Source organism: Astyanax mexicanus, chromosome 8, assembly GCF_023375975.1.
Source record: "Astyanax mexicanus isolate ESR-SI-001 chromosome 8, AstMex3_surface, whole genome shotgun sequence".
NCBI classification, from domain to species: Eukaryota; Metazoa; Chordata; class Actinopteri; order Characiformes; family Acestrorhamphidae; genus Astyanax; species Astyanax mexicanus.
Window position 1 is genome coordinate 6,795,689 of NC_064415.1, and position 26,214 is coordinate 6,821,902.

Consider the following 26,214-nt stretch of genomic DNA (forward strand, 5'->3'; position numbering starts at 1 on the left):
TGCTGAAACTCTTCTCTTTGGTTTATCAAATAAATATGACTAAAACAAATACATTATATGGATAAAAGTATTGTCAGTCCTGCTCATTCACTGTTAATTCTAAAATCGAGTTTATTAAAAAAGATATAATTTTGCTTTTGTTGGAGAAACACCTCGAATGTCCATATAAGGACATGTCAACTCCTTCCATATTCACAATATCTGCTTTAGGGGGTCCTGTTTTAGCAGTTCTGCTCTACAGGGAACAGCTTTTGCACTGTCTTGTTGAAAAATGGTTGGATGTCCCTAAAAACAATGCCGTCTTTCATTTCATCTGAAAAATATCTGGAAGATTGATTCATCTGACCACATTACACATTGCCACGGTGTGGTGGTCCATCTTATATCCATCCAAGCCCAGTAGAGAAGTGTACACGGCTTCTGGACATGGTTAACATAAGGCTTCTGTTCTGCACAGTAAAGTTTGAAGTGGTATTGATGAATGCACCTCATGTATTGTAGAGACTAGTATGAAGATGATCCGTGCAGAGACTCAAGAGAACTCCAGACAAACTCCAGTCCAACTAAGCTTCTTTAATATATTTACATTCTACTAAAATACATTCATTTATAATCAGCATATATGCAGCTGAAACAGGGAACAGCCTAGAGCAAAATCCCAAATTATATTATCAACATTAACATTTTATTAATAGAACATTATAGTCATTATGGCTTTTAGTAAAATGTGTTTTAGGGAGGGGTGTAGTGCACTATAGGACTCTGTGGGCGTGGCCTAAGCTTTTGTTCTTAATGGCTTTATTATTTTCCTCTTACATTACATTTACTTTAATACTTTAAGTAGTTTTGAAACCAGTACTTTTACACTTTTACTTAAAGAGTAAAAAGCTTGAGTTGATACTTCAACTTCTACTGAAGTATTTTAAACTCTAGTATCTATACTTCTACCTACAGAGTAATGAATGGAAATACTTTTCTCACCTTTAACAGGAATCAGTTTAGTGATGTGGATCATGCTTGTAGAACAGCTTAGTAAAGTTTGATTATATTGATGGTCTATCTTGGTCAAGTTGATCATGCTTGTAGAACAGCAGGATTAATAGTAATAATTAGACAAATTAGATCCTCTGTTCTGAGCTTTCAGATTCCACTTTATTATTTATAAGATATATCCCACAACATTACAAGATTACAGAAATACAATCTGAGTACATTACAAATAAAATCAAATTAATACAGAGAACTGTGTAGAGTTAAATGATAAAATGCTCAAATAAATCAACTCAACATAGAAGCACATATATTAGATTAATTAGTTTAAAACTATTTTAACACAAAAACCTTTTATCTACTGTATCTTACCTTTATACTTTTACAGCTGTTGATCTTCATACTGTGTCAATATTTCCTAATTAAAGACAAATAAAAATGTTCCCAAAATTTCATTTTGCTGTAAAGTTGCTACTGGTTTTATATGACAACAATAATAGGTATATTACATTTAATTGTTTCAATATTAATCAATGAATGTGTTTCCTTTATCTGTGGATTTGTGGTTATTCAATAGGGATTAATCAACTGTAGCTTGACATGCCACAGGTACAGATCCCTCCCACAGACGAAGTCTGCTGGCTAATCCTGCTGTGTACTGTCTCAACTGAGGTTCTCAACCAAAATGATCAAAATGTTTTTTCTTAAACTGATCTAGTGTGTGGGACTCTGGTGGCGGTTGACGTGTGAGGGGTGGAGCCAGGGTGGTTCTATGCAGGTTTCCTTATTGTTATGTTACAATAAGGAAGTATCCAAACAGTTCATAGAAACAAATAATTCCTGACTCCAAACTCTTTCAGCTGATTTATAGAAAATTGATGGATAGATTTTTTGGAGCTTGGATTGTTTATAATATTTATAGGGTCAGTTGAGACCCAAGCGGAAATACAAATGCTAAAAACGTGTTTTAAATAATATGTCCCCTTTAACTTCTAAAAAGTTAAAATCATGTTTTGACTCTCTTGAAAATAAATGTGATTAAAATATTAGTTTGCAAATTTGATAGCTCTGAACTGAATCTATTTTTTATCTAATTTATTTAAAGAACTGAAGAATTGAGCTACAATCAACAAGTTAATGTGTGTAGTGTACAGTAATTTAAGTGTTTTTCTATTATATTTTATATTTATATGTTGTATATATTGTGTTCATTCTGCATACTAAGTAGGGTCATGCACCCAGGTTTTTACACACCTGTACTTATGTACCTGATTTATTTGATTTTAATTTAGATTTTTTAAGTTTACAATATCTCCCAGCACTATTATAACTTTATTTGATCAGCTCTACAGTCTAGATTCTGCAGTTCTTATCTGATCTCATCCAGCTCTTCTCTTTGTTCTGCATGTTCATCTATTTTGCTGAAAGTAAAAGATTAACTGATGAGTCGAAGTCTAACAAAAACCCAGCGTAGAGCGGCTGAGTGAAGGTGGTCTGGACTCTGTGGATGAGGGTCATGGTATCAGAGATGCTGTAGAAGGACAGAGTTCCTGCCCTGTGATCCACATACACTCCTACTCTAGAGGAGACAGGCACTCCGGAGATTTCAGTTTCTGTGTTATTGTATCTGAATATGTATCTGGAGGAATCACAGAACAATCTCCAAGACTGATCATTATTACCAAACACACACTCCCCGCCTCCTCCCTGCCTGCAGATGCTTTTATAAGACACTGCTATAGCAACCCCTCTATCTCCTCTCCACTCAACCTCCCAGTAGCAGCGTCCACTCACACTCTCTCTACACAGAACCTGAGGCCACATAACAATGCCCAATTTATATATCCAATATGGCTGGACTGTGTTGCTGCCGGTCACCACTGTGTTCCTCTCAGACAGGAGGAGGTGATTATTGGCTGTGTCTGGATCCAGTGTGAGCTGACAGGAATCTGAAAGAGAGAGAAAACTCATCAGCTTAAAAACTGGACAATGTTTTAATAATTTAATTATCATTAAAATGTATTATTCTAGACTTATAACGTGTTTAATTTGTTTAATTATATTTAGGAGACGTCTTTAAATCCCCCCTTAATAACTTAATTTATAGCTTTACAGCTTGCAGTGGTTGAATATATAAAAATTATAATAAAACTGTAAGATTAGATGTGATTGGGTTGTTTTGTAGTTAGTAAACTGTAGAATGGTTATTTTGGTATTGGAGATGAATTATAGCTAAAAAAAAATTATTTTCCAATTTTCATTTTCAGTTTTATGTTTCTACTCTGTTAACAGCAATATAATCAAATATTAAATGCCATTAACTAAACAATATGTATTTTATGTCTGTCCCAGTGTTCTGGTTGGCTGTGAAACTTTTTTATATTAAACTGATGGTAAAATTTTCAAAACAGTTAAAACATTAACACTTAATCTTCTTCTCTCTTTGTTTTAATTTAAAATGTTGAGGATAAATCAACAGTATAATAATTTAAACATTTTATTGAGATCTTTCAGGAAATCTTCCATTTAGTTAAAAAAAAAATAATGTGTTAAAAATGAATACAAATCTGTATTTAGACGTGCTGTGGAATATAGTTTAAGGTTATAATATGAAGTTGAAAATGTAAAAAATTCTGTTCTGTTAATGATATAAATGGTTTAAACTATTTAACGCTGAATCGGAATGAATTGGTCCATTCAGGAAAGGTACCTGCAGTTCTAGACTGGGACAGACGTAATCTCTGTTCATCCCATCTGGTGTTTTTAATGGAGAGGTATACTTGTCAGATTAAACTTTGTGTATTTGAACATTGTGGTGTTATTTCTGAGAGTGTGTGAGAATGAAAAGGTTAAAGAGAGAGAGAAAGGGCTGGACTTACACTCCAGAAACTCTTCTCTGCTTTGGGGTTCAGAAATGATCTGCACTTCCTTCACTACAGGAAAATGTACACAGTTACTACACAGCATCACTGAGCTTCTGTTCCCTCTGTACATTTACTACAACATTAAAATAATCTAATACTGGATTTTCTCTCCATGTAGATGTAGAGTCTTAATCTACCCTACCTGGACTTTCAATCACAATAAAGTCACACCTTATATACAGTCTCAACCACTTCAGTCCAGAAACTACTGACCACTTCATCAGGATTTAGAGAAGAACCTACAGTGCATTCTGAAACTCTTCACACTCTTTTACTTTTTAAAAAATCCTAAATTGTTTTTACTTTGTCATTATGAGGTACTGAGTGCAGTATGATTATTTATGGACTTATCATTTCATATATTTACTTTATTTAATTTTTATTTAATATACCTGCAGCTGATGTCTTCTCAAATTCCTCTTTCCAGAATTCGTCTAGTTTTACTCTCAGCTGAGAAACAGACTTCATAACAACTTCAAAAGTGTTGAGAGGACTGAGAGTAAAAGCAGGTGATGCTGAAGATCCAGGAGGAGCTGAGAGAGTCTGAAAACTCTACATGTAGACAAACAACAAAGAAAAATAACAAGCTTAGAATTGTTTGAACAAAAGAAATGAACGACAGAAAGAGTTAAAATTACATGCCCTTTTTTAAAGTGAGCTGGAACTCATTCTCTGATAAGCTCAGCTTTCAGTCACTGTTGAAACCGAAACTTCATGTGAAGCTCTGCTCTTTAGTGCATGAGCTTCAGTTTAAGAACTGTTCAGACTAATATCAGATATAGATCACATTAAAAAGATGGTGTAAACAGTCTAAAATAAACTTTGTATTTGAGGAGAAAAACAGAGTCTGTTACCTGGAGGAAATGGATGTGATCCTCTGTGAATGAAAGCTTCTCCAGATCAGCATCTCTCCTCTTCAGCTCTGTGATCTCCTGCTCCAGTCTCTTCAGACGTTCTTCAGCTTCACTCACTGCAGCTTTCTCCTGATCTCTGATCATCTGCCTCACCTCAGAGCGTCTTCTCTCAATGGAGAGGATCATCTCAGTGAAGATCTTCTCACAGTCCTCCACTGCTGTCTGAGCAGAGCGCTGGTAGTGGAATCACAGAGAGAGGAGAATGTTATTTAACATCAATAAGTGGGAATACTAATACTAATGAAAGGTACTTAAAATTGCATTGTAAAAACAAGGACACCTTTAGTTAAATAACTAAATAATTATCCTGAATGGGAGAAAGTTTTAAGTGTTATTGAAAGATTTATTTTACAAATCAGATCTTTATTCTTCTATTTATTTAAAAAATCACCTTGTGAGTCTCCACAGCCTCTGTTAACTCCTGAAGCTCCTTCTCTCTCTCCTGGATTCTCTTCTTGTATTTCCTCTGTGTTTCCACCACCTGATTCTGCAAATAAACCAGCCAACAAAAAACAATAATTAAAAAATCAAATGCCACATGTCATGGGACAGGTAATGGTATTGGGTCCCATAATTTCGCCATCTACCATCGAAGCTAAAGAACACTGCACTGACCTGTGGGATATGTGTGTGGAGTTTCCTGCATTGAAAGTGAAATCTAAGTCACTGATTACATTCACAATTATAGCCAGATACCACCAGTCACAATCATTACCACCCACTGTGCTGTCCACTGTGGGTGTTAATGCCTTCTGAAGACCTGTTTGTAAAGGACTAGTTTTACATGGGTGGGGTGAGTTAGTCTATTTCAACTACAGAATGTAAGGAAAAAAATATGATTTGCATGAGATAAGGAATATCAGTGTAAATGACTAAGATGGGAGCAGCTACTCCATTTACACACTGACCTGTTTCTCAGATCTTTCTGCTTTAAGTGACACTGTATCATGTCCTCTATGGTCATCCATGGTACACAGGATGCAGATACACTGCTGGTCGGTGCGACAGTAAACCTCCAGCAGTTTATCGTGCTGAGAGCAGATCTGCTCCTGGAGTCGTCTGGAGGCTTTGACCAGCTTGTGCTTCTTAAAGGCTGGAGATTGGTAGTGAGGCTGGAGGTGCGCTTCACAGAAAGAGGCCAGACACACCAGGCAGGACTGGACGGCTTTGTGTTTTCTCCCAGTACAGGAATCACACTCCACATCTTCAGGATCAGCAGAAGAGTGATCAGGAGGAGCAGCCTGGAGTCTCGTCTTCTTCAGTTTCTCCACCACCTCAGCCAGCATGGTGTTTTTACTCACGACAGGTCTTGAGGTGAAGGTGTGTCTGCAGTGAGGGCAGCTGTAGATCTTCTTCTGATCCTCCTGATCCCAGCACTTGTTAATACACACCATACAGAAACTGTGTCCACAGGGAATAGCCACTGGATCCTTCAGGAGATCCAGGCAGACCGAACAGCTTAACTCATCCTGAGCCAGTGAAACATTGGCTTCTGCCATTTTAAAAAGTGAAAATCTTGTTTCCTGGTTCTCTGTTGGACAAAGGTGAACAGAACTATCCTTTAATTCTACTTATTAGCCAAGATAACAATACTCACACTGTCTGACTCAAACAGGAATTATTGTAGAGACTCAGGTAAACTTACATTAATGACAAAACTGTAGATCCAGACACGACACACACCGATTCACACACTCACACACCCTGCAGGTAATCCAGGAAATGATCAGATTTTACTTTCACTCTCACTTAAAGAGACAGACCGCAATTTTCTAACATTTGGGGGTTTGGAGACCTCTCTGGTGAGAATGTGTAATTGCACAGAATGTTTAGAAGATTAGACAAGATAAGACACAACAATCAGATGGGGTGTACAAGAACTCAACATTGGCAGCTTGAACTTCTTAATCCTGGTCCTGCCGCCCTCTGCACTGCACATTTAGTGCTTTCCCTCCTTTCAACACACTCAAATCAAATAATCAGCTCATTAACAAGCCCTTACAGAGCTGCAGGAATGTGTTTAAAAACTCCAGCAGCACTGCTGTGTCTGATCCACTCGTACCAGCACAACACACAACAGTGTAAGAAAAAAGAGGCAGTGAAAACTCTTTTACAGATTATTTAAAACACACAGAATATGGGTAAAATCCTGACACATAAAATTACAACAATTTTATCTTACCTCAGTCAGTCAGTGACATTACAGAGTAATAAGAGAATCTAGTCTGTGGGAAAGTCGTTCTTTCCAGTGTAAATTGTCCAGGTTATTCCTTGAGCAGGCTGCCAGAGCATTCTCTAAAAAGTACATTTTAAAGATATCCAGGGGAGAGTGGCTGTCATTTGTAATAATAATAAGTCAAGTCAAGTCAAGTCAAGTAGATTTATTGTCAATACTGCATATGTACAGGACATACAGAGAATTGAAATTACATTACTCTCCTTCCCAATTTTACAGCAAGTACAGATAATAGATATAATAAAGGAGAATGGGAGACACTATGTGTACAATACAGCAGGGACACAAATAGACATACATGAGACAAAAACAAGGTGCAGTGGTGTGGGGGAGGAATAGATATATAAATATAAGTAAATAAGTAAAAATAGATATATAATTATAATATAAAAGAGTGGGAGACACTATATGTTCAATACAGCAAGACACAATAAACATACGTAAGACAATAGTGCAATATTGATGGTGATTGAGATGGAATGACAGTAAAAATAGTAAATAACAGTAGTGCAAATACGGTATATGGTATATAGCTTAAGGCTGGTAAAGTGAATGGGTGCGTAAGTCCTTAAAGTTCACAGTTTAATTAAGTGGAATTAAAGTGCGTATAGACAGTGCAAGTATATCAGTAGTGCAGGTGTTGTGTAGTGCAAGTCCGTTTGGAAGGGACCAGTACTTTGTGCATTGTAGTGCAGAGTTTCAGTACTTTATTAGTGGGGGGGTCAGGATGCTGAGTGAGTGTGTGCTGGGGGCAGGATTGGGATGGGGGGTAGAGCAGGAAGAGAGTTCAGCATCCTCACAGCCTGATGGAAGGGGCTGTCTCGCAGTCTGCTGGTCCTCGCCCCGAGACTCCGCAGTCTCCTCCCTGATGGCAGCAGGATGAAGAAGCTGTGTAGTGGGTGAGAGGGATCTCCTGCCAGACGGAGGGCTTTCCGTGTGAGGCGGGAGCTGTACAAGTCCTGAAGGGAGGGGAGAGAGGTGCCAACAATCTTCTCAGCTGCTCTCACGATGCGCTGGGAGTCCTGCGGCAGGATGCTGTGCAGGCCCCGTACCACACGGTGAAACAGCTGGTCAGTATGCTCTCGATGGCCCCTCTGTAGAAGGTGGTTATGATGGGGGTGGGGGCTCCAGCTCTTCTCAGCTTCTCAGCGGAGAAAGTAGAGACGCTGATTTGCCTTCCTGGCCAGTGACGCTGAGTTGGTGCTCCAGGAGAGGTCCTCTGTGACGTGCACACCCAGGAACTTGGTGCTGCTCACCCTCTCCACAGCAGTTCCGTTGATGAACAGAGGGGTGTGCAGTGTGTGAGTTCTCCTGAAGTCCACAACAATCTCCTTGGTCTTCTCTGTGTTCAGAGAGAGATTGTTGTGTTTGCACCAGGAGGCCAGGCGGCTCACCTCGCTCCTGTAGTGTGACTCATCGTTGTTGCTGATGAGACCCACCACCGTCGTGTCATCCGCAAACTTGACGAAGAGGTTGGAGGTGTGTGCTGGTGTGCAATCGTGGGTCAGCAGAGTGAACAGAAGGGGGCTCAGCACACATCCTTGGGGAGCCCCTGTGTTCAGTGTGGTGATGCTGGATGTGCTGCTGCCAACCCGCACTGCCTGTGGTCTTCCAGTCAGGAAGTCTAACAGCCAGTTGCACAGTGAAGTGCTCAGCCCCAGACTGTCCAGTTTGTGTATGAGCTGTTGGGGGACGATTGTGTTGAATGCTGAGCTGAAGTCAACAAACAGCATTCTGACGTAGGTGTTCTTCTTGTCTAGGTGTGTGAGGGCTGAGTGGAGAACAGTGGAGATGGCATCATCGGTCGAGCGATTTGACCGATAAGCAAACTGGTAGGGGTCCAGGGAGGGGGGGGAGCAAAGACTTGATGTGATGCATGACTAGTCGTTCGAAGCACTTCATGAGGATGGGGGTGAGTGCAACTGGACGATAGTCATTGAAACAGGATGGCGATGCCTTCTTTGGGACAGGGATGATGGTGGTGGCTTTGAAGCATGTGGGAACCACCGCCTGACTCAGAGAGGTGTTATAAATGTCAGTATAAACCTCTGCGAGTTCCCAGGCACAGTCTCTCAGCACACGGCCAGGAATGTTGTCAGGCCCAGGAGCTTTCCGAGCATTGATCCTGCTGAATGCTCTCCTCACACTGTCTGGGGACAGCGTCAGCCCCTGGTCACCAGGAGGAAGGATGGATTTCTGGGCGGGTGTGTTGTTGAGTGGCTCGAACCTTGCGAAGAACCCATTCAGGTCGTTCAGCAGAGATGTGTCACTGTCGCAGGTCTGTGGATGTGGTTTATAGCCTGTGATAGACTGGATACCCTGCCACAGGTTCTGTGTGTCTCTGCTGTCACTGAAGTGTTGGGAAATCTTCTTTGAGTACAGCCTCTTAGCTTTCCTGATCCCGCGGGACAGGTTGGCCCTGGCTGACCTCAGGCCTGCCTGGTCACCTGTTCTGAAGGCTGCATTTCTAGCCTTCAGGAGCTTGTGGACCTCTCCTGTCAGCCATGGCTTCTGATTAGCCCGAACAGTGATGGTCTTGAGGTCGGTTACATCATCAGTGCACTTGGTGATGTAGGCAGAGACAGTTTCTGTGTACTCCTGAATGTCTGTGGAGTTGTTGTGGGTGGCAGCCTCTCTAAACATGTTCCAGTCTGTTGTGCTGAAACAGTCCTGAAGTGCCTCTGAGGAACCCTCTGGCCATACTCGTACCTGCTTAAGAACTGGTTTGGTGACTTTAACCAGTGGTCTGTAGGCTGGCATTAGCATAATGGTGAGGTGATCAGAGGCTCCCAGGTGGGGGAGGGGGGAGGCTCGGTAGGCTCCTCTGTGTGTAGTAAAGACCTGGTCCAAAGTGTTGTTTCCCCTGGTTGGAAAGTCTATGTGTTTAAAAAGTCCAGAAAACACACTCTTTGGGTCTGCATGGTTGAAATCTCCAGCCAGAATGAGAAAAGCATCTGGGTGCGCTGTCTGCTGTTCACTGATGTACTGGTACAGTTCATTCAGTGCTTCACTCCTCACGCTGTTGTTGGAGGTCGGAGGGATGTAAACAGCAGCGATCAGCACGGCGGAGAAATCTCTCGGTAGATAGAACGGACGGCATTTGATAATCATCAGTTCCACTACCGGTGAGCAGTGTTTACAGACCACAACAACGTTCCGACACCAAGCATCGCTGATGTAAACACAGAGCCCGCCGCCGCGGCTCTTACCTCCGTCAGCTAGCGCGGTCCGCCCGATAGCATGTTAGCCGCTCCAGCTGAACGGCGTGGTCCGGGACGCTGTTGTTGAGCCAGGTTTCGGTGAAAACATAAACACAACAGTCTCTCACGGTCTTCTGAGTTGACTGAAGTAAGCGGATGTAATCCAGTTTATTGTCCAGAGAGCGTACATTGGCCAAAAGTACGGTGGGGATAGCTGGCTTGTGTGGGCTAGCCGCTAGCCTCGCGCGGATACCCCCGCGCTTACCCTGTTTCTGCCTTCTCGCCTGCCGCCTGTGGCGCTTCCATTGTGGGCGAGCTGCAGCGGTGGGGGTCGGTGGGGGTGCGGGTGTCCGGAGCACGCCGCAGACTCGCAGTTCTTCTCGGAGTCCGCGGTTTAACTCCAAAAGTGAGTTTCTGCCGACTCCAAGCAGAAACTCACGGCTGTAGGTGCGTTTCAGGACGTGAACGCACGACAAAGACGTACAAAAACACTGCGACTTACGAGACAAAAAACACGAAAACGCTGTTTCCTCAGGGGGGAGAGAAGCCGCAGTGTGTGCACGCGCCGCCATCTTGGATAATAGATAATAATATTAATAATAATATTTCTGTGTTGTGTCTGTTTAAAACTCTGTTGTTGAAGCTAAATTCGCCTCTTCTTCTAATTCCTGTGACCCTCTAATAAACTGAATTTATTATATTACTTATTCTTCATATACAGCTTCATTCCGGAAGCTATAAGACTCTTAAACTCCACTTAACAACACACTGCACTGACACCAAGGACAAATTACTGTTTACTGTTTACAAACATGGTCACTTTACTTGCACTGAGACACTTTATCTCCACTGCTCTAATTCACATTATCATGCTGCTATAGCACACTTGCACTCTGGACTTCATGTTGCTGAAACCTTTCTACTCTCTATTTATTTTTATTCTTTTGGGGTATTTATCTATCTATTTTGTATATTCGATTTCTTTTTTATTGTATTCTTTTTTTTTATCTATATATCTATTAATAACAGCTCTTTGGGTGTAAAACTGGATCGTGAGATCACAATTTCGTTCCACCTCATGTACCACATGTGATGCGAATGACAATAAAATCTCCTTGAATCCTTGAATTCTGCAGGTTTTTTTTTTTATCACTGTGGGTGTAAATCTACAGCAATGCACCACAGGATCTAACACAAAGTAAACAAACATGTTCTTCATCATTATTAGCATTAGTCTCAACTCCTTTAAAAACTCAAAGTTAAAATAGAGTCTAAATACAGGATATTCTTCTAATTTTAGAAAGCAGACTGGTGTATTTTACTAAAACAGCAAAGAAAGTTTACCTTTAAATTTTAATTTTTCTACAAAAAACAAGAATAATAGAAGAGAGGAGCTAGTTAGCATTGATGCTAATGTGTGCTGAATGGTTAGAGAGCTAACTAGAGATTAAAAGCTTTAGAAAAAATAATCTGCAGTGCTGAATAGTGTGATATTGTTCTGTTTTTATTTTTATTACTCTAAAACATTTATATAGTAAGATTTGGCTCAAATCCTCCATAAAAAAACATTAATTTTAGACTCACTCAGGAGCGTCTGATAAACACAGAAGACATTCTCCAGAGCTCATTCTGCCCTCTTTATCACATTTTTTAAATGTTAACATAGAAAATACAAACGTACCAAATATACACACATCATTTCACGTAACAAAACATTTTAAAAAAGAAAAAAAAAAATATTTTGGAATCAGTAGGTAAAGTAAAGTAACAGAGTTTTCATAGGTTTGAGGGTTATATTCTACAGTGCACTAGAGGACCGAATCCAGTACTTTTACACTTTTACTCAAAGACTAAAAAGCTTGAGTTGATACTTCAACTTATACAGAAGTATTTTAACCCCTAGTATCTATACTTCTACCTACAGAGTAATGAATGGAGATCAGTTTAGTAATGTTGATCATGCTGCTAAAACAGCTTAGTAAAGTTTGATTATATTGATGGTCTATTTCATATTTTTATTTCTATATATTGTGTTTTCATTGTTGTGATAATAAACCAGATTGGATCTGTGCTAGTTCTAGCGTAGCTTAAGAATGCTTGGTTCAATGCTGCAAAAGAAACCAATGAGAAAACAGCTTCATCTTCAGCCATTTATCCCAGACATCTGCTCCTAGTGCTCTGAAAAAACCCCAGAACTAATAGTAATAATTAGACCTTCTGTACTGAGCTGTCAGCTTACACTTTATTATTAATAAGATATACCTCACAACATACAATCTGAGTACAATTCAAATAAAATCTTATTAATACAGAGAACTGTGGAGAGCTAAATGATAAAATGCTCAAATAAACGTGACAGCGATGATACAAATATTACATTCAGTTAGTTCCAAATTAGTCAACGAATGTGTTCTCTTTATTTTTGATTCATGGTTATTCATTAGTGATTAATTAACACTAGCTTGACTTTCATCCCACTCCCCCCTTTGAAAAAAGTTAGTTATAGATATTACCGTATCATCTACTCTACCTCTATAAAAGGGTAAAACGGCTGATTGCCTACACCCTCCCCGGATTTAGTTATCCCTGCCCTAGTCTGGTTCTTCAGCCACACCCTGATAAACCTCGAGGGAGACTGAAAGGATCACACTCACAAGTTGCCTTCCAATCTGAATTTATTAAGATGAAAGACAATCATTTATAGTGGTACATACATGCAAGGACAGCGAGAGAGGAAGTCCCCTCTCTCATTCATTCAGCAAAGGTGTAAGAGTCTAGCTGAAAAAAAAGAGGTGTGAAGACTATTTGCTCGTTAATATCAAACTAAAGTGTACAGTAAGATCACAGTGTACGAAAATAAGACTGTTCTCATACAGAGTTCCCCAATGGTGGAACAAACTTTCTTCCACTACCAGATCAGGAGAATCTCTCACTATCTTTAATAAACTCCTGAAGACAGAGCTCTTCAAAGAGCACTTACTCTCCTAACACCTCTAACTAACTACCTTCTACTACCAGATCAGGAGAATCTCTCACTATCTTTAATAAACTCCTGAAGACAGAGCTCTTCAAAGAGCACTTACTCTCCTAACACCTCTAACTAACTACCTTCTACTACCAGATCAGGAGAATCTCTCACTATCTTTAATAAACTCCTGAAGACAGAGCTCTTCAAAGAGCACTTACTCTCCTAACACCTCTAACTAACTAACTACTTCTAACCTCATTTCCTTCTTCCCCTCCTTCACTCCTCGATCCCATTATTTCCCTTTGGCCCTATCTAAAGATGTTTTTACCTTTAACCTCTATTACTTTTTGTACTTCACTATTGTAAGTCGCTTTGGACAAATGCTTCCGCCAAATGTAATGTAATAATGTCTTATATCATGCAAAAAGTACATATGCAAATTACAGTGTGTTCATTAAAGTCCAAAAGTTTCTGGGCTGCTTGTACGAGCCACGAGAATCAAGATTAATCAGATAGCCATAAAAGGAAAAAAAGAGTAGAGTATATATGTGGATTATTATAAATCAAGCGAGTAGAACACACACCTATTTTACATAGTATATGTGCGAAATATACAGTGATAAATGGAAACCAGTACAGTGCAGGCGCGTGCTTTACTAAACTGAGGTCCTTACTGTTATGTCTACAGCACGTAAAAGATAAATCCATTACATTGGCTAATGTAGCACAGACCATACAATAACCTTTATAGTCATAACTAATATATTATACAGCAAAATAGCATAAATAAATTAATAAATAGAAAATGACAAAGTAAATGAAAATCCCTTTCCAAATATTTTGACACTGGGACTACAATATTAAATGTACGAATGCATTTATATATCTTGGCTAATGCCTTTTAAAAAGCTTTGTTAATTTGTTAATTTTCAAAGTAGCCTAATAAAAACATAGAAAATAAATCTTACCTTAAAAAATTTAATACCCCAGTTTACTGTAAAACTACTTGAGTAACTAACTCCTCACTAGGTCTACTGCAGCGTATGAAGCTTTTAATTTCTTGTTTACATTTCCATTCCACCTTAACAGTTTCCCGGCATTAAAACACTTTTTTTCCTACGTTAAAACACAGTTACCTTTTTAGACTGTAGTAGATGATAAAAGTGTTTTATCACACACAGTCCATATAAAACAGAACATGGATTCCCATTTGAATGTTCTGCATCACATTAAAAGCGCCAAAAGTAGTAACCACAACCTGAAGCCTGAGTGCCGCCACATCAGCTTTTAAGGCAGAATGCTAAATTAGCAGCATTTCAGGCGGAATGGTAAATTAGCAGCATTTAAGGCGGAATGGTAAATTAGCAGCATTTAAGGTGGGATAGCAAATTCATGAGTTATTTATGTAAGGAAAAGTGTGTTTAAAGTGCATATTTAAGAAAGCTAAGTAGATAGAAAGCTACCTACACGTAATGCTGTAGCTTGCGCAGTCTGCTTACCTTAACTTAAACCAAAACATGCCAACCACCTGACCAATAAAGAGCCAGCAGCCAGGTAAACAAGAGGAATGATTATCATCATGGAATGGTATGATCCACGTTAGGGGTGCTCAAAATAGTTTCACAATATTCTTCCAGGCATAGTTACTGCATTGTTTTTGTAGTATTTAACATTATATGTAAGAAGTATATTTAAATGTTTGACCCCCCCCCTCCCCAAACTATTGTTAATACCCCTTTAGGGGGGTTGAAATCTTGCAGAATAGATCTATGGCCTATACAATGTTCATGAAACTCTTTACACAAAATCACTCTCACATTTAGAATGAGCCCTTTAGGGCTCTGTCACTTTTATGCAAATAAGCTGTTGATGGCCATGCCGCATAAAACGAACAAACTAGTTCATGCTTAACTGTGATAGAAGCACGTCTCCATCATTGACTTGCCATGGGCAGTAGGTACAGATTCCTACCTAAGACAAAGTCTGTTGGCTAATCCTGCAGTGTACTGTCTCAACTGAATGACAGAAATGGTTTCTTCAACTGATCTAGTGGGAGGGGCTCTGGTGGGGGTTTACGGGTAAGGGTGGTTCTATGTAGGGAGCATCGAAACAGCTCATAGAAGCAAATGATTACTGGCTCCAAACCCTTTCAGCTGATTCACAGAAAATGGATGGATGGATTTTTTTGGAGCTTGGATGGTTTATAATGTTTATAGGGTCAGTCGAGACCCAAGTGGAAATACAAAAGCACGCAAAAAGTGAGTTTTCCATAATATGTACCCTTTAACTTCTAAAAGGTTTAAATCATTCAGATTTTATTAGGATTATCATGTTTAGAAGAAACCTTACACTAAATATTTCCCTTAACAAATCTGATACATTTAAAATATGCATTTTTACTGAAGGAGATGAAGGAGGAGAGACTAGAGGAGGTAGAACAGGGGAGACAGGAGGCGGTAGAACAGGAGAGGCTGGAGGCTCACAGGTGAGAAAGAATAAATATATGTTAGACATGAGATTGAGCATTGTGACAAATGTTGGGGTTATGATAATCTGTATCACAATTATGGATATTTTATTAAATTTCTCCCATTCTCTTGTAAAAATAATTCAATTTCTGCTTTTTTACTTAAATATCAGGTTATGTAATGTTATGTAAATGAGGATGAAAATAAAAGCTTCTAGGTTGTAGTTTAGCTGTAATATTGCTTTGAGATCAATCAGCGAATCAGCGTGGTGTTAACTGGTTGAAATCAACCTAAAAATCTTCCAAATTTTTTTGGAAGATTGCATTTCCAAACAAATAAATAAATAATAATAATAAATAAATACATAAATTTGTTGATTAATGAAATAGATAAAAATATATAATGTACTCAGATAAATAAATAAATAAATAATAATGATTAATCATAAATATTCTATTCATAGTGATTAACGATATTGATAACAACAATGTTGATATATTATAAATAAAAAATAAACATATTCTTTAATAAGGTAAATTTCCTGCACCTGTCTAAGATGTCCCCATGATGTTCAAAAAAGTTACCTAGTATATCATTAAGTAAAAGGCTTATTTACTTTATTCATGACTGGAATTTACTGTATATCCTATATAAAAACCCATCTAGAGGCTAGCTGAAATGTCCGCACAGAAGCAAGCGGTCTCCACACAGGAGGCTCGGCTAGCGGGACGCCACCACAGGGAAATCTGCACACTGTATTATCTACCTGTAACACTAAAGCTTTAATAATCAGCAGGTTAAAAAGGTAGATAACTGTTGGTGATCAGCCCTGTTACCGGTCCTGGGCGGAAAATGCCCCCTTCCCTCCCTCAGTGCTCCGTTCCACGCAGTTACATTTCCCTCATTAATACTACGACTTTATTTTGCTAATATTGCAACTTCAATCTCGAAGTGAACTGGTTTTATTTTTTTAGTAGCCCTAAAACGCCGTCGTAAAAACACGTGCCCTATGCTGGTCAAAAGCTAAGTAACCAGCTAGCCAACCAGCATAGGGTATGTTTTGTATCTTCAGCTAGATTGGTCAGCGCGGGAATTACAAATTACGTTAATAGTACGCGCTTTTTTATGATCTAAACCATTTAAAAAATAACTTCATTGATGTATTCTAAGTGAGTGTAGTATATAAGTATAACATTGCTTATTTCCTTATGGAAATGGAAAAGTTACTAGATGGGCTGAAACATAAAAATAATATTAAAAATATTATGGTTAAACAACAACAACAAAACTATAACATTATTCATAGTAAATTAAGAATAATTTACATCTAATAATAATAATAATGAGAAAAAGAAGAATCAGCTTTCTAATATAATTTGTAACTAAGGTTTTTACTCACCTGTACTTATGTGATGTGACAATAAACCTGATTTTATTTTATTTAAATTATAATACTCTTAATGTTTACAATATCTCCCAGCACTATTATAACTTTATTTGATCAGATCTACAGTCTAGATTCTGCAGTTCTTATCTGATCTCATCCAGCTCTTCTATTTGTTCTGAATGTTCATCTATTTTGCTGAAAGTAAAAGATTAACTGATGAGTCGATGTTTAACCAAAACCCAGCGTAGAGCGGCTGAGTGAAGGTGGTCTGGACTCTGTGGATGAGGGTCATGGTATCAGAGATGCTGTAGAAGAACAGAGTTCCTGCCCTGTGATCCACATACACTCCTATTCTAGAGGAGACGGGCACTCCAGAGATTTCAGTAGCTTCATTATTGTATCTGAATGTGTATCTGGAGAAATAACAGAACAATCTCCAAGACTGATCATTATCACCCCCAAACCTACACTCCCCGCCGTATCCCTTCCTGGAGATGCTTTTATAAGACACTGCTATACCAACCCCTCCATCTCCTCTCCACCCAACCTCCCAGTAGCAGCGTCCACTCACACTCTCTCTACACAGAACCTGAGGAAATACATCAAATCTGTCTGGATGGTCAGGATATGGCTGGACTGTGGTGCTGCGGGTCACCATTGTGTTCCTCTCAGACAGGAAGAGGTGTTTAAAGGCTGTGTTTGGATCCAGTGTGAGCTGACAGGAATCTGAAAGAGAGAGAAAACTCATCAGCTTTTAGAAAATTATCTAAAAACAGCCCCTAAAACTGAAATAACCAGAGAACATACTGGAAGTATCTATAAGAATTCTATATTCCTAATTCGTTGTGGGTAAAATTAATAGAAAAGGTTATTTCTCCCCATAAACTTTATTTTAGTGGTAAGCACGATGATATCTGAAATGTATCTATTTTTACAAGTGATTGCAAAACATATAGTGCTGAGTAAACTGTAGACTTTCAGAAGCTTCTGGAACTGTGAGAACTATTAAAAAGTTTTCAGAACTGTCCAGAATTGTATAGAACTCGCTAGAACTTTACAGGACTGACCAGAACTTCACAGTTCATTTTGATTTAGACATCAACAGGTTGGAGACGTCTAGCAGATGCATTTTATTACATCTTTGGCCAATTTATGAAGACAAAAGTGAAAAACTCTGTACTCTGTGATCTCCATCTCAGTAAATGTACAGAGATCATGAAGATTATTTAGAGGAGCAAGGCGAGAACTTTCACCAGGACATAATAAATTCTGAACACCGTTACCAAGGACAGTGTAGCGAGAAGATAATGGGAGACTATATTTGGGGAAAGATTGGTGAAAGTGATTTGCAGTTTAGTCGTAAATCTCAGAAAAACACACTACTGTTCTTTGTTGATAGGAAGTGATTGGGGTATTTTTTATATTTTTTTACATGTGCTCACTATTGCATAAAGAAGTGATATGCAGTACAACTGAGATACCCCTCGCTGCAGAACCACAAGTCCAGGGGGTGGGGCTGGATCTGATCCAACTCTTCCTACGTTGTGTTTTCATTGGTCTGAAGCAGATCGGACTCTTCCCCATCCGGTTTTACTCACTCGCCTTTCGGAGTCCTAACCCTACCCCTAACCCTAACCCTAACCCTAACCTAAAAGAAGATATGGGTGGTCAGGAGGTCAGGCTCCACCCCTTGGATCAGATCCAGCCCCACCCCCTGGACTTGTGGTTCTGCAGCGAGGGGTACTTGGTACAACTGCAAATTCATAAAATATACGTATATTTGATCTATTATACGCAGCATTAATTAAGTTTCATAATAATTGTATAACTGTAGTGAAATAAAACACAAAGACAAGTAACAATTTTGTACGTAAGCAGTTGAAATATAACCGTTAATTATATAATACAGGTATAAATGTCAGTTTAAACTTTGTGTATTTGAACATTGTGGTGTTATTTCTGAGAGTGTGTGAGAATGAAAGGATTAAACAAAGAGAGAGAGAGAGAGAGAGAGAGAGAGAGAGAGAAAGAGCTGGACTTACACTCCAGAAACTCTTCTCTGCTTTTGGGTTCAGGAGGAAGAAGGATCTGCACTTTCTTCACTACAGGAAAATGTAAAACATGTTTTAAATTAATCTAATACTGGATTTTCTCTCAATGTAGAATCTACAATACTTTGGACTTTCTTTAGAATTTGGATTAAACTGGTTTTAATTTTAAATAAAATAAGTTTGTTAAATTAGAAAATCTGAAGGTATAACACTGTAAATTAAGGTCTCGGCTGTTTAGAAATGTACAGGTGCAACCTTCTCACATTTTTCATATAAAATATGTCTTTTTCCAGATAGAAAACCTGACACTGGTGACAAAAACCTAGACTTTCACATGATATGCAGGAGCTGTTCATATGAGTCACCCTAAATAAATTGGTGTTTAAGGTTCGTTGCTGCCTCAGTGAGGGCAGGTAGTTGATTAGTTAGTTGTTAGTTGATTATTTGGGTCAGGTGTTGTAATTAGTATAAACTAATGACCGTAATTAAATACTAAACCCTTCTGGGAAGCGCTGCTGAACTGAGAGCCACTTTCTCTTATTATCTGCCTCTTAAAGCTCTAACACAGATTACACTGCTCAACATCACACTGCTCAACATTACTGAAAGAGTTTTTACCTGCAGCTGAAGTCTTCTCAAATTCCTCTTTCCAGAATTCGTCTAGTTTTCCTCTCAGCTGAGAAACAGACTTTTTGACAACTTCAAACGTGTTGAGACGACTGAGAGTAAAAGCAGGTGATGCTGAAGATCCAGGAGGGGCTGAGAGAGACTTAAAACTCTATTTAAAAACACAAATAAGACGAACAAAGACAAACACAATTTAGAGCAGTTTTATCTTCAACAATTCCTAAATCATATTTATATTGACTTAAAGCAGGAAAATTCAGCTTAATCTTGTTTGTCATTTGTTATACAGATTTGTTATGTGTTTGAAAGTGTATATAGGGAAAATTCAGATTTAAGAGTTTTCTTATGTGATACTGAAATATTGAAATCTGATATATCAGATCCGAAACAGCAAAGTGACTCAGTGTGAACAGCCAGATCAGAATTCATGCAATATTTAAATTAAAACATTAATCGAGCAGAAGGGAAACTGGACGACAGCAGTGAGGGAGGGTTTCAGTGGTGGGATAGAGAGGTTACAGTCCTCATAAACATAAAAGGTACATATCAAAACTGCTCTGACTTTACATATATTTCCAATAAAATTGTTGAACACAGCCAATAGATGGCGCTGCTGCAGCATCAAAGTAAAATAAAAAGCTTAGAATTGTTTAAACAAAATAAATGGAGGACAGAACAGTCTGCCCGTTTTTACAGTGAGCTAGAACGCATTCTCTGATAAGCTCAACTTTAAGTCACTGGTGAAACAGAAACTTTATGTGAAGCTCTGCTCTTTAGCACATGAGCTTCAGTTTAAGAACTGTTCAGACTAATGTCAGATATACAGACATCCCAAGTTGCAAAATTTGAAAAAGTCTGTGGCCTGTGTGCGCGTTTATGTGCAGTGCGCTCTTGGGGCACTCGTTCTGAATTTCCGGGAGATTATATGTGACTCGCGGGCATCAGGGAGCCACTACTGAAATGCGGGAGACTCCCACAGCTTCAGGGAGACTTGGTTTGTCTGGATATACACTACCGCTCAAAAGTTTAAGATCACTTGCAAATTTCCCTCTTTTTGAAAGAAAAACACATTTTCTTGCAATTCACAAACAATATTGTCCATTTTACAATTAATTTAGGTGCATTACATGATTTTAAATAATACAAATGTTTGTATTAAAGCCTATTTTTGTACAGAGGCTTATTTTGCATATTAAGAATGTTATTTGGCTAGTTGGTTGTTAGGACACCCTTTCTCAACTGTGATGCACAGCTGAAAAACATTATACTAATAAATGAGCATAAATGGGAGCACAACATTCAAGGTTAGTTTAGTATCTGAAGCATCAGCAGTTGTTGGCTTGCTTACAGGCTCAAAATGGCCATAAAGAGAGAACTTTCTTAATAGGCCCGTCAGTCCTTTGTTGTATTAAGAAAGGAAGGCTACTCAATACAAGATATTGCCAAGATACTAAAAATATCTTACCATGCTGGTAACTACTCCCTTCGAAGAGTGACACAAACTGGCTCTAACAAGGACAGAAAAAGGAGTGGGAGGCCCTGATGCACAACTGTGCAAAAAAGATAAATATCTTAGAGTGTGCTCTCCTAGACTGTCAACTAACAGCTGCACTAAATGGGACCCGTCAAACACCATTGTCAGCATCAACAGTCAAGAGGCGGCTTCAGGATGCTGGACTTTAGGCAGAATTGGCAAGAAAAAGCCATACCTCACAATGGCTAATAAAAAGAAAAAACTGGCCAAAGAGAAAAGACATTGGACACTGGAAGATTGGAAGAAGGATGTTGTTTGAGGTCTTTGGATCAAACAGAAGAACAATTGTGAGGCGCGGGACCAATGAAAAGATGCATGACCAATGCTTAATGTCATCTGTCAAGCATGGTGGAGGTAGCGTGATGGTCTGAGGATGCTTTGGAGGTGGTAAAATAGGAGATTTATACAGAGAGGAAGGAATCTTAAAGAAAAGACGACTACCACACTATTTTGCAACAGGATAACGACTCCAAACACACCTTCAAACTGTGTCGGCAATATTTAAGAAATAAGGAGTCGGGATTTTGACTGTAATGGAGTGGATCAGCACAGTCTCCGGGTCTGAACCCTATTAAACTGTTGTGGAGCAGCTTGATCGTATGGTACGGAGGAAGACTGCATCAAGCCAATCCATGTTGTGGGAGATGCTACAGGAAGCACGGGGTGAAATCACATCAGATTACCTCTAAAAGTTGACAGCTAGAATGCCTAAAGTCTGCCAGGCTGTAATTGCTGCAAAAGGTGGCTTCTTTGATGAAGGCAAAATTTGAAGTACACAGTCATCATTTTCATTCAAATCAATATTTCTTACTCTGAAAATGTCTGCTTGTCCTGTTTATTTGCTTTATTTCATAATCTTAAGTGTGTTTCCATTGAAAGCAAGAAAATTTCACTGTGATCTCTGTGAGCAGTAGTGTAGATCACACTAAAAAAATAAACGTTGTATTTGGGGAGAAAAACAGAGTCTGTTACCTGGAGGAAATGGATGTGATCCTCTGTGAATGAAAGCTTCTCTAGATCAGCATCTCTCCTCTTCAGCTCTGTGATCTCCTGCTCCAGTCTCTTCAGACGTTCTTCAGCTTCACTCACTGCAGCTTTCTCCTGATCTCTGATCATCTGCCTCACCTCAGAGCGTCTTCTCTCAATGAAGAGGATCATCTCAGTGAAGATCTTCTCACTGTCCTCCACTGCTGTCTGAGCAGAGCGCTGGTAGTGGAACAGAGACAGGTATCTGTTAGAAACAGCCCATTAACATCAGTAAAAATTACTGTAAAACTATTTCAGATCACAAATTAGATTAGATTTAAGCAAGAAGTATGTTTAATATAATTAAAACATGTACAGGAATTCCTTGTCCACCCTATCATCTTGGGAGAACAGATAACCCTGTTTCTTTAAGAAAGTAACTTTTGACATCCATGACAATCTTTACACTTTTCACCTAATATTTATCATATCATCTCCATACTGAGGTGAAGATTGAGCTTTAGTCCAAAAAATTCAGAAAGTAAAAATGCATCTTTGAGACAGAACAAGAACGTCTCCATAAACAGTTCAACACAATTGCAGCTCTAGATCAACCGCATTCCCATCAAATGCCAATGTTCACTATAACTACTCCATTGTCATTGTTCACCTAGTCATGAAGCTTGCCATAACCGAGTGGATGAATGCATTAGAAATAATGAAAAGTGAAAATAAAAAGTGATGTTCCTCAAAGAGTTTTTTTAAAAATCTGATCTTTATACTTCGTTATTTTAAAAATCACCTTGTGAGTCTCCACAGCCTCTATTAACTCCTGAAGCTCCTTCTCTCTCTCCTGGATTCTCTCCTTGTATTTCCTCTGTGTTTCCACCAACTGCTTCTGCAAATAAACCAGACAACAAAACACAATAATTAAACATTTACATGCCACATGTAATGGGACAGGTGCTGGTATTGGGTTCCATAATTTTGGCTTCTCCCATGAAAGCTAAAGAACGCTGCACTGATCTGTAGGATATGTGTGTGTGTTTTCCTGCATTGAAAGTGAATGCGAATTCTAAGTCAGTGATTGGATTCACAATTATAGCCAGATACCACCGGTCACAATCATTACCACTAGGTACGTAAAGGTTCTCTGTATTTCATCAAACCGTTCGGTTCGGCCTGTTCTGTTTGATACACCCGGATGAACGCGATATTTCGGTACGCACACTAACAGAGCGAGCGAATGCTCTCCCGCTGTACATGGTGCTGAATGCACAGATCCGCAGTTAAGCAGCACTGTTTAGGAAAGCAGACTATGCAACATGACCAGGTGGAGGGGCTGAGAGCGTGCTGCTGATAAACGCACATGAAGACACTCACTCAGCACAGGGCAGTGAGTTTTTTTGCTCCATGAGACAGACACATCAACGCTGTGTATTTTTTTTGCCCTGCTCCTCTGTCTCCACCCCACAAACCCACCCCCAACCCAACTGCTGTCTTTCCCTTCTACAGAAGAATTAACACTTTCATTTGAGTTTGCTAATTCCCTGTTAAGAAAATAAAAAGTTTGACTTTTTAGTCCAGCTGTCTCTTTCTGGTTCTGGTCCTTATTTGGTTCGCTGGTGATAAAACTTTATTTTTTTATTTGTGGTTATTGATTGGACACTGTATTCTGTGTATTGGGCGATAGACAGGACTGCTTAGGACCCGGGGAAGACTTCTTTATAAACTTCTCTAGGCGTGTCTCTCCACCATGCAACAACCAATCATAATCATAGACTGTATATAAAGATGGACGCCGTGTCGCCGTTCCCATTCATTCAATGAAAATGAAGCCAAAATCTTCCGCCATTTTGGCGATTCAGAGACCAGAGTCTGCGCAGTAGAGACCAGAGGAGGGAGAAAGGCTGTGGAGAGCTCCTACTCATTTAAATAACTCCGCCCCTGAGGGCTGCCTCGCGGTCACAGACTGCAGAGCGAAGTGGAGCGGAGCTGACGGTCTGTTATTGGTCCCGCCCATAAGCAGCCCTTTTACCATAACCACACCTTTTTTGAATAGAGCTGAATAACGTTTTAAAAAACGAACTCTGTGAGAATATAAAAAATTGACAATATAAGCAGAGGTTACACTAGCTGCTGCATTTAAATAATGGAGGTAGAATTACAGCATATTAGAAAAAAACGTGATTAAAAGATGTCTGTTTTGCCATTGAAACCTATGGGGATGGGTGGAGTTACACAGCTTTCTGCAGCCGAACAGCAGGGGGCGCCCGACCTGTGGTGGCTTCACTTTTGAGAGACGATGCTCTGTCCAGCTATATACAGTCTATGATCATAATGTTTTCTGAATTTCCCAGGAGCCAATCAGCGCTCTGAAGGCAGACTCTGAAGATTTAAGTGCTAATTAAACAAAACTTTCTCAGCTGCGTGATCATGCAAAACGGAGAAAATGAAAGTTGAACAGGCGCTTTCAGCTTATAAATCTGCTATTTGGGACCGTTTTGGCTTCAGCGTTGAGTATGATGAACAAGGAAAAAACACAGTCAGCAGACATATAAATAAAAATACATTTTGTGATTTGAATTAATCTGTGCCTTTTTTCTATTTAATATTGGCTCTGCGAGTGTGAGTAGGAGCACCTTGTTGATTTGAAATAGAAAGGGCTAAAAACGTACTGCATGTTGGAGCTAGATAATATTGATAATTGTGATACAAACCGAACGGTGGCCACACTGTACCGTTGCATCCCTAATCCCTGTGCTGTCCACTGTGGGTGGTAATGCCTTCTGTAGACCTATTTGTAAAGGATTAATTTTACATGACTAAGATGACTAAGGTGGGAGTAGCTACTCCATTTACACACTTACCTGTTTCTCAGATCTTTCTGCTTTAAGTGACACTGTATCATGTCCTCTATGGTCATCCATGGTACACAGCACGCAGATACACTGCTGGTCGGTGCGACAGTAAACCTCCAGCAGTTTATCGTGCTGAGAGCAGATCTGCTCCTGGAGTCGTCTGGAGGCTTTGACCAGCTTGTGCTTCTTAAAGGCTGGAGATTGGTAGTGAGGCTGGAGGTGAGCTTCACAGTAAGAGGCCAGACACACCAGGCAGGACTGGACGGCTTTGTGTTTTCTCCCAGTACAGAAATCACACTCCACATCTTCAGGATCAGCAGAAGAGTGATCAGGAGGAGCAGCCTGGAGTCTCGTCTTCTTCAGTTTCTCCACCACCTCAGCCAGCATGGTGTTTTTACTCACGACAGGTCTTGAGGTGAAGGTGTGTCTGCAGTGAGGGCAGCTGTAGATCTTCTTCTGATCCTCCTCATCCCAGCAATCATTAACACACACCATACAGAAACTGTGTCCACAGGGAATAGTAACTGGATTCTTCAGGAGATCCAGGCAGACTGAACAGCTGAACTCATCCTGAAACACTAAAATACCAGCTTCTGCCATTTTACAGTGAATTATTAGCCAAGATAACAATACTCACAATGACACAAACAGGAACTATTGTAGAGACTCAGGAAAAATTACATTAATGACAAAACAGTAGATCCAGACACGATACGCACTGATGCACACCCTGCAGGGAAAACCAGAAAGGATCAGATTTTACTTTCACTCTCACTTAAAGAGACAGACTGCACGTTTCTGAGATTCTGAGATCAGTGTTACTGCAGTCCTCTGGGGTCCTGAGCATTGAAGAACGAGAAACAGAGACAGGACTAAAGTCTGTTCAGCTACTAATCCTGCGTTCACAGTCGCTTGCATCGCCCCGCGTTTGTCGCTTGGGGGTGTGTCAAAGCTAAACGCGCACGTGTATCATGGTCCAGCTTCCGACAAGAAAAAAGGCTCAAACAATTGTATTGCTTCAACCGCCTTAGAAAAATATTTTTATTAAATGTGTTTGTATTAAATTTGTATTTGTTAACTAAATTAAG

The 26,214-nt window shown here is 39.5% G+C and overlaps 2 protein-coding genes across 2 annotated transcripts; both read right to left on the reverse strand.

Annotated features, from left to right (window-relative positions):
* Positions 1–1,130: 1,130 nt before the first annotated feature.
* Positions 1,131–6,675, reverse strand: LOC125780480 (tripartite motif-containing protein 16-like). Its single transcript, XM_049482132.1, has 6 exons — positions 5,737–6,675; positions 5,220–5,315; positions 4,769–5,002; positions 4,307–4,466; positions 3,870–3,923; positions 1,131–2,939 (listed from the first exon to the last, which is right to left on the reverse strand). The coding sequence occupies exons 1-6, from the start codon at positions 6,325–6,327 to the stop codon at positions 2,404–2,406; spliced, it is 1,671 nt and encodes a 556-aa protein (XP_049338089.1). The 5' UTR covers positions 6,328–6,675; the 3' UTR covers positions 1,131–2,403.
* A 10,538-nt stretch (positions 6,676–17,213) lies between these two features.
* LOC111190795 (tripartite motif-containing protein 16-like) lies at positions 17,214–25,938 on the reverse strand. Its single transcript, XM_049482154.1, has 6 exons — positions 25,136–25,938; positions 23,068–23,163; positions 22,272–22,505; positions 19,737–19,916; positions 19,130–19,175; positions 17,214–17,813 (listed from the first exon to the last, which is right to left on the reverse strand). The coding sequence occupies exons 1-6, from the start codon at positions 25,724–25,726 to the stop codon at positions 17,275–17,277; spliced, it is 1,686 nt and encodes a 561-aa protein (XP_049338111.1). The 5' UTR covers positions 25,727–25,938; the 3' UTR covers positions 17,214–17,274.
* Positions 25,939–26,214: the final 276 nt, after the last annotated feature.

What these genes read in the sequence shown, in the direction of transcription:
- LOC125780480 (XM_049482132.1), bottom strand. Translation starts at nt 6,327, where the DNA reads ATGGCAGAAGCCAATGTTTCACTGGCTCAGGATGAGTTAAGCTGTTCG. An exon ending in ATCACATCCATTTCCTCCAG is followed by an intron (nt 4,467 to 4,768) that starts GTAACAGACTCT and finishes GTCTACATGTAG; the next exon opens with AGTTTTCAGACTCTCTCAGC. An exon ending in CAGAGAAGAGTTTCTGGAGT is followed by an intron (nt 2,940 to 3,869) that starts GTAAGTCCAGCC and finishes TCTCTCTTTCAG; the next exon opens with ATTCCTGTCAGCTCACACTG.
- LOC111190795 (XM_049482154.1), bottom strand. Translation starts at nt 25,726, where the DNA reads ATGGCAGAAGCTGGTATTTTAGTGTTTCAGGATGAGTTCAGCTGTTCA. An exon ending in ATCACATCCATTTCCTCCAG is followed by an intron (nt 19,917 to 22,271) that starts GTAACAGACTCT and finishes GTTTTTAAATAG; the next exon opens with AGTTTTAAGTCTCTCTCAGC. An exon ending in CAGAGAAGAGTTTCTGGAGT is followed by an intron (nt 17,814 to 19,129) that starts GTAAGTCCAGCT and finishes TCTCTCTTTCAG; the next exon opens with ATTCCTGTCAGCTCACACTG.